Source organism: Brassica napus, chromosome A3 (genome assembly GCF_020379485.1).
Source record: "Brassica napus cultivar Da-Ae chromosome A3, Da-Ae, whole genome shotgun sequence".
In the NCBI taxonomy this organism is placed as follows: domain Eukaryota; kingdom Viridiplantae; phylum Streptophyta; class Magnoliopsida; order Brassicales; family Brassicaceae; genus Brassica; species Brassica napus.
In genome coordinates this window covers 36741352-36749089 of record NC_063436.1, presented here as the reverse complement: position 1 = coordinate 36749089, position 7738 = coordinate 36741352, and the positions used below count along the sequence as shown (strand labels likewise).

The 7738-nt window shown below is 44.0% G+C and overlaps 1 protein-coding gene across 1 annotated transcript; it reads right to left on the bottom strand.

Annotated features, from left to right (window-relative positions):
- Positions 1-5242: 5242 nt before the first annotated feature.
- LOC125607267 (replication protein A 70 kDa DNA-binding subunit C-like) lies at positions 5243-7289 on the bottom strand. Its single transcript, XM_048777169.1, has 9 exons — positions 7061-7289; positions 6870-6969; positions 6649-6773; positions 6462-6546; positions 6242-6371; positions 5953-6149; positions 5743-5866; positions 5451-5666; positions 5243-5359 (listed from the first exon to the last, which is right to left on the bottom strand). The coding sequence occupies exons 1-9, from the start codon at positions 7287-7289 to the stop codon at positions 5243-5245; spliced, it is 1323 nt and encodes a 440-aa protein (XP_048633126.1).
- Between the last annotated feature and the right edge of the window lie 449 nt (positions 7290-7738).

The following is a 7738-nucleotide window of genomic DNA, read 5'->3' as shown; positions in this document are numbered from 1 at the left end:
TTCCTCCATTACTTTCCTCGCCTTTTCTCCTTCCAGGCACGTCAGGAGCGGTCCGGAGAATCTCCACTTGTAGATTTCGCCGTCCACTGTTACGTAGCGTGCGGCCTGTGTTCGGATCTTGCGAGCTGACCATTTTTCGGCGGGCAGTTGCCCGTCGATAATGTAGTCTCGAATCGTCTGAAGCCATGGGGTATCACAACCGTAATCGGATTGCTCCGATGGTGGTGGTATCGTAATCTCTTCTTCCTCGTCGTCTTGACCCTCTATGAGATTGACAACGACTGGGGGTCCGATACTCGGATGTTCGATGAACTCGACCGGAATTACCCTTTTGAGTCCTGGATCGGAACTTGATGCTAAGGCCGCGAGGGCGTCCGCCTGGACATTCTCGGAACGGGGGATCCGGGTAAGGGCGAAACAGTCGAAGTCTTGAGCTAGACCTTGGACCAGTTTGAGGTACGCGTCCATCCGTTCGTCTCTGGCTTCATATTCTCCGCTGAATTGACTGGCCACTAACTGGGAGTCGCAGTAAGCGTGGAGATTGCGTATTTTTAAGCCGTGAGCCAAACGTAGACCTGCGATCAATGCTTCGTATTCGGCCTCGTTGTTTGAGGCATGGAATTCCAGTCTGAACGATTGTTCCAGGATCTCGCTTGTTGGAGATGTGAGACGGATCCCGATACCCGATCCTTGCTTGGATGAAGATCCGTCGACGTGGAGGAGCCAGGTGGAATTTGGTTCCTCGTTGGTTATTGCTCCCGTTGGAAGTTCGACCAAAAAGTCCGCGAGCACCTGTGATTTTGCGCTCGTCCTTGGTCGGTATTCGATGTCATACTCGCTCAACTCGACCGCCCACTTCGCCAATCGGCCTGATTGACTTGGGCTATGCAAAATTGTCCGTAAGGGAAAAGTCGTGAGGATAACAATCGTGTGGGATTGGAAATATGGTCGTAGTTTTCGGGCCGATGTTACGACCGCGCATGCCAATTTTTCCATCAACGGATACCTAGATTCGGCATCCAGCAAGGTTTTGCTTATGTAAAAAATAGGTTTCTGCTCCCCGCGTTCTTCCCTGATCAGGACTCCGCTTACGGCTGTTGCCGATACCGCGATGTACAAGAACAAAGGCTCTCCTTCCACGGGTTTTGCGAGGACTGGAGGAGTAGCTAAATAACGCTTCAGCTGTTGGAAGGCGTTTTCGCACTCTTCCGTCCATTCGAATTTTTTATTTCCTCGCAGGACGTCGTAGAAGGGCAGGCACTTATCTGTTGATCGTGAGATAAATCGGTTAAGTGCTGCGATTCTGCCGGTCAGTCTTTGGACTTCCCGTTTATTCTTCGGCGAAGCCATCTCGATTAGAGCGTTGATCTGTTTTGGATTTGCTTCGATACCGCGGTTGGTGACCAAGTAGCCGAGGAATTCTCCTGATGCCACGGCGAATCTGCATTTCGTCGGGTTGAGCTTCATGTTATGGGAGTTTAGTTGTGCGAAGCATTCTTCGAGATGTGACACGTGATCCCTTGCTTTGAGGGATTTGACAAGCATGTCGTCGATATAAACTTCCATCGTTTTTCCGAGTTGTTTGGAGAACATTCGGTTCACGAGTCGTTGGTAAGTTGCTCCAGCGTTTTTGAGGCCGAAGGGCATTACCTCATAGCAATAGGTTCCGCGATCGGTAATGAACGCAGTCTTCTCACGATCGTCGGGATTCATCCTAATTTGATTATAGCCTGAGAAAGCGTCCATGAAGGATAGGAGTTCGTTGCCCGCCGTTGCTTCTACCAATCGATCGATATGTGGTAGAGGGAAGCTATCCTTTGGACATGCCTTGTTTAGGTCGGTAAAATCTACGCAAACTCGCCACTTCCCGTTTTTCTTTTTGACTACTACGGGGTTGGCGAGCCAGTCGGGGTATCTTACTTCCGTTATCGACCCAACTTTAAGCAGTTTTTCGACCTCATCGTTTACTGCGGTAGCACGTTCGGGTCCCAGCTTCCGTCTTTTCTGTTTGACGGGTTTGAATGTTGGGTCGATGTTCAGCTCGTGACATGTTATGTTAATGTCGATTCCTGGCATATCTTCCGCAGCCCACGCGAAAGTATTAAGGTTCTTTTTAAGACAGGTTATGAGTTCTGTCTTTAAAGGCTCGTGGAGATTGGCTCCGATCTCGACGCAGCGTTCTGGGAAGGCTTCGTCGAGACAGATCGTTACCACGGGTTCACAAGTTGGCTCGCGTTTTTCATCTAGAGCTGCGAAGATACGAGATTGCCAGAAGAATTCCGCTGAATCCTGACTTCGCGTATCTTTGCTGGAGGTCTCTTTCTCCGCTTTCTTAGGAGTAATTTCGAGGATCGGTCTCTTTCGTTTTAGTTCCGCGGCGAAACAAACCTGAGAAACTCTTGGATTTCCCCAGATTACCTCGACTCCGTTAGGGGTCGGGAACTTGAGGCAAAGATGGTAGGTTGATGGGATTGCGCGCATGGTGTTCAGCCATGGCGTCCCCATGATAACGTTGTAAGATGCGGGGCGGTCGACGACTAGAAACTCTGTGATGTTTGTCACGGTTCCGGCTTTGACAGCGAGTCTAATCGATCCGTAGGCCATGGTCGTTTCCCCCGAAAGCCCTAGCAGTGGGCTTGGGCATTTTGCGATCTCGGATTGACTGATCCCCATCTTTTCAAGAGTGTCTTTGAAGATGATATCGGCCGAGCTTCCGGTATCGATTAGTACTCTAGCGACGTCGATATCTCGAATTGTCAACTCGATAACAAGGAGATCGTTCCGAGGTTTGGCTCGATCGACCGTTTCTCCCCCCCTGAATGAGATGACATTCGCGCACGTCGAATCTCGCATGTCTTTCCTGATCGTTGAGTGGTTTTTGCGGGTTAGATTGATCCGTAAGTCCCCCTCCTTCTAGCGCCAAACTGTGGGAACCGAAATTCGCACTGTCGATTTCCGTTTAAATAAGGAAACTAAGAAAACCCTAGTTTCCCAGAGGACCCGGATATCTGTTAATTACCACACGTCAAGCAATCAGAACACGAGAATAACAACGATAAAAATAAGAAATCGAAAAGAGAGCAAAGTAGATCTTATTCCGAATCTGCGTATGAGCGTTACAACAAGGTATAAGCCTGGGCTCGAGAGCTGTCGGCGAGATTCCTAGTTCTAGCAACCCTAAGACGGCTAAACCTAATTGAGTCGCAGCTCGAAATAACAAAAACGGAAAGTTGCCTAAATCGCTCTAAGTGCTAAGTTTGCTCTGAAAAAGTTCTCCTCTCTGCTCCTCGCCTAGGACTCCTTATATACTAGCTCCAAGGTCGGTTTACGCTTTTACTCTTCTGCCCTTAAGCCGTCATAGCATAAAAATGGAGATATTCCATTTTTCCCGATCTTCACAATTATCTTCAAAACTTCCGTATTTATCCGCGGAAACTTGACATTTATCCTTCCTCGTGGGCCAAGCGCGAACCATGCTGTGGTTCACGGGCTTTTGGTTAGGAAAAATCGTAGGATGGGCCTCGAGTCGTGTTTTAGGTCCCTTTGGGCCGTCTTCCGACTCGACACGTTTACTACGAGTTTTCCGCGGTTTCTAATCCGCGAAGTTTGATCGATGAATTAGAATAGCGGGAAACATAGACTGAGCTTGCTACGGTCTTCGGGAGATAGCATTCGAAGGTTTGACGAGAATGCAAGGACTGGTGTCGTATCGATGTTCGGAAAGGTTCAATCGCTACACAGCGACCGAACTTTGGCTCGAGCCCGGTCGCTATGTAGCGACCGAGCGAAACGAGTGCTCGGTCGCTACGTAGCGACCGAGCTTCGGCTTGAGCTCGGTCGCTACGTAGCGACCGAGCGGGACGATCGCTCGGTCGCTACGTAGCGACCGAGCTTTGGCTCGAGCTCGGTCGCTACGTAGCGACCGAGCGGGACGATCGCTCGGTCGCTACGTAGCGACCGAGCTTGGCTGAGCTCGGTCGCTACGTAGCGACCGAGCGGGACGATCGCTCGGTCGCTACGTAGCGACCGAGCTTTGGCTCGAGCTCGGTCGCTACGTAGCGACCGAGCGGGACGATCGCTCGGTCGCTACGTAGCGACCGAGCTTGGCTCGAGCTCGGTCGCTACGTAGCGACCGAGCGGGACGATCGCTCGGTCGCTACGTAGCGACCGAGCTTGGCTGAGCTCGGTCGCTACGTAGCGACCGAGCGGGACGATCGCTCGGTCGCTACGTAGCGACCGAGCTTCGGCTCGAGCTCGGTCGCTACGTAGCGACCGAGCGGGACGATCGCTCGGTCGCTACGTAGCGACCGAGCTTTGGTTCGAGCTCGGTCGCTACGTAGCGACCGAGCGGAACGATCGCTCGGTCGCTACGTAGCGACCGAGCTTGAACCAAAGCTCGGTCGCTACGTAGCGACCGAGCGGGACGATCGTTCGGTCGCTACGTAGCGACCGAGCCTTGGCTTGAGTTCGGTCGCTACGTAGCGACCGAGCGGGACGATCGCTCGGTCGCTACGTAGCGACCGAGCGGGACGGACGTTCAGTCGCTGCGTAACGACCTGTTTCGAGCTTTCGTCGGACGTCTCGATTCTTTCTTCCGCCAAGCTTTTTCGTAAGGAAGAATCTATTTCGAAAAGTACTCTTCGGAGAAACTCTTATTTTCTTCTTCGGACGTTTTGAATGTTAAATTTGTCGTAACCGTTTTTGACCCCAACATTAAACACATATAATTCATTGGGATGTTCCATGATTTGCAATGAAATATATTAGGAATGAAATTAATTGTTATCTTTTTCAATTATATTTCGTGAATATTTGTAATCTAGAGTATTATATGTGTAAACTTCGATAATATATTGACAATGATAAATTGTTTGCAGATTCAAACATAGGATTTAGTTAAAAAGCAACTTATGACCAATCAAGAAGTGGAAGGGACGTCCAAATTCGAAAATGATCAGAAGGAATCTTTAAGGTAACACATATTCCTAAAGTAGAAATGGGTTAGGAAATTTATTTTTTAATTTGATGATCATTTCTACTTTCATAGTTAAGCGTGGGTGCAAAATATTTAAATAAACGAAAAAAATTACTTATTAATTTAAATCCAACTTAAAACAAAATTATTAAAACAAAAGGAAAAAAACACTTGATGAAATTTAAAAAATAAACAGAAACTTTAAAAAAACACAGCCATTGCCGAACTTCTTGGTCACTTCCTCTCCTTCTTAACCACTTTAGAGCACTACTTTTTTGAAGTCGATGTAATATTAGGCACTTCTATGTTTTCTTCACTCTTGCGTTTTGAAGAAGGAGTAGATGCAGACTCATTACATTCACTGTCGTGTAGCAAAAGTGGTGCCTAAATGAAAAGAGGGTTAAAGGATGATTTAAGTAAATGAGAAGTTTCAGACAATATAGAATAAGAACATGATTTTCAAAACCGGTCTGACCTCAGAACCAGAACTGTTGATAGTTCCTTGGGTATGAGCAGAAACGGATTCTTCACGGGTCAAAACCTTTAGCATGCTTAGATCTTTCCAAACCTTGCCAACTTTGTAACAAACACCTCCACCAGTAGCATTGTCTTTTTCAATGTAAACTCCAAACATAAATGTTTGCCTGATCAAAGATGTTATTGCGTCGGGAAATTCTGCATTTTCTTCAGGCTGTATCACAAAACATAGAAATTAGTCATCCTTTAATATTTTCGGAAACTGAAACACAAATTAGAAAATTTCCTACTTCATCTAATGAACCGTCCAGTAGGTATTCCGCAGATTGAGGAACAATCCCCGTAGCAATTGAATCCAACAACATAAAAGATGATTCACCAGTATCATCTTTAACCAGCAAATGAATTTTAAATCTTTATAATTGCAAAATAAGTTCAAAATAATCCAAAATGCGGGTCAAATGGATATGTCAATAAAATTAAATCACAGAGAAACTTACTTTGGTGACACAGAATACACTAATTGGTTGCATTTTTCACACCACCAAGAATAAGTGAGAACATCTTTTCCATTCACTCTCCTAACAGTTTTTGACTCTGGAAAAACTTTCTTGTTGCAATCTTGGCAACCAAAATAATACCAACCCCAATCGGTATCAATATCACATATAGTTGCCACAACTCTGCATGGTTCAATCTAAAAAATACAAAAAACTTTGTCAGTCATCCTCGCAATATATAAATACTAATACCAAAAATATAAAAGGTAATATTTTATATAAATATTACCTCAGTAGATTCAAACAACTCTCCAAGATTCTTCTGTTCGTATTGCAGCCACTTATGACTGACAAACTTTTTATCAAGCTTGTTATGTCCCGTCTCGGAGAGGGTTATGGCTTGACTTTCACCAGATTCGCTGAACAAAATATAATTTAGAAACATGATCATGTTAACACGTTATTTTCTAAGATTATTTTATATATATATATGAAGAAAAGAAAAGAACATTTGTCTAAACGCTTCTGCTTCCTCAATGTCAGGATTGATGAAGATTTGACTTGAATCATAAGCATTGGAGATTTGGACTTCCCCTATTTTTCAAAAAGAATAGGTTACATGATTAGCTTGCCAAATATTATATTTTAAATAAAACCAATTTTTTCAATATTATATAGTTTTTATAGTATAGATACCTCTAAAATGACCAATCTTTGCGTATCTTAGAAGGCATACAAGTAAACCATCTTCAGATTTTTGGCAAGCTGTGTGGACATTCTCAGCATATGTTCCCCAAAGGCAGCAAGGCAAACTTAGGCCACTTTATAATTACAATACAAATACAACAAATTAGTCTCTAGATGGGTAAGAAAACATGGTAAATGTAATTAAAAAATCTTCTAAATAAAGCTCATACTTAATGTCTCTGAGTGTGAACTCCAACTTTCTCCGTTGTTTTCCTCCAGCACAATTTACTGTGTCAAGATCACCCAAGTCTAAAACCTGTCCAATTACATCTGAAACAAAAACCACAAGTATATTTCTTCAAAATCAATACAATCTCTTGTAAATAATTTAATAACTGAAGATATATGAACCAACTCTTACCGATAAGGATGTTCTCATCAGGTTTGCCACTAAGTATGGTTTCGAAATCAACCAAATCAAGAAAATTATTCTCAATCCGTAGAGTTGACTCGGAGATGTCTGTCTTGTGAATAAAATTCATTTTCAAAGGATTGTTTGTTGTGCGATAGGTACGTCCAACACCAGTCAAACTGAAGTTGTCAATGTTGATCCACTCTCCAACAGGAACCTTGCTAGCCAATTCATCCATGTAAGCCTTTTTACACGATGCTTGTATTTTAGTACCCTAAAATAATATAACCAAGTCAAAATTTAATATACTTTAAACAATGGAATAAAAAAATTAAACATAACCACAAATATATAAACAACACTACAATTACATGTGCATCCGAAAGAATTAATTCCAATGAATCACCAGCAATTTTATTCCATTGTCTCCATGAGTGGAGAACCTTGACTTGTACACGCCAAGCAGTCTTTTTCGGTTTGACATCTTTCAAGAAGGTGATTTGCATATTGTTAACCATTATTTTAGGAATCGTTAAGCTGTTTGTTTTTGTGGTGAGTTTAAATTCGATAGAGTATGGTGAAAGGGTTGAGAGGATGTCTGTATAAATAACATTTGGCTAGGAATGACGATGTAGGTTAAGATCAAATTTTGTAAGTATGCAAGTTACCGAAAATCTTGGATGAATA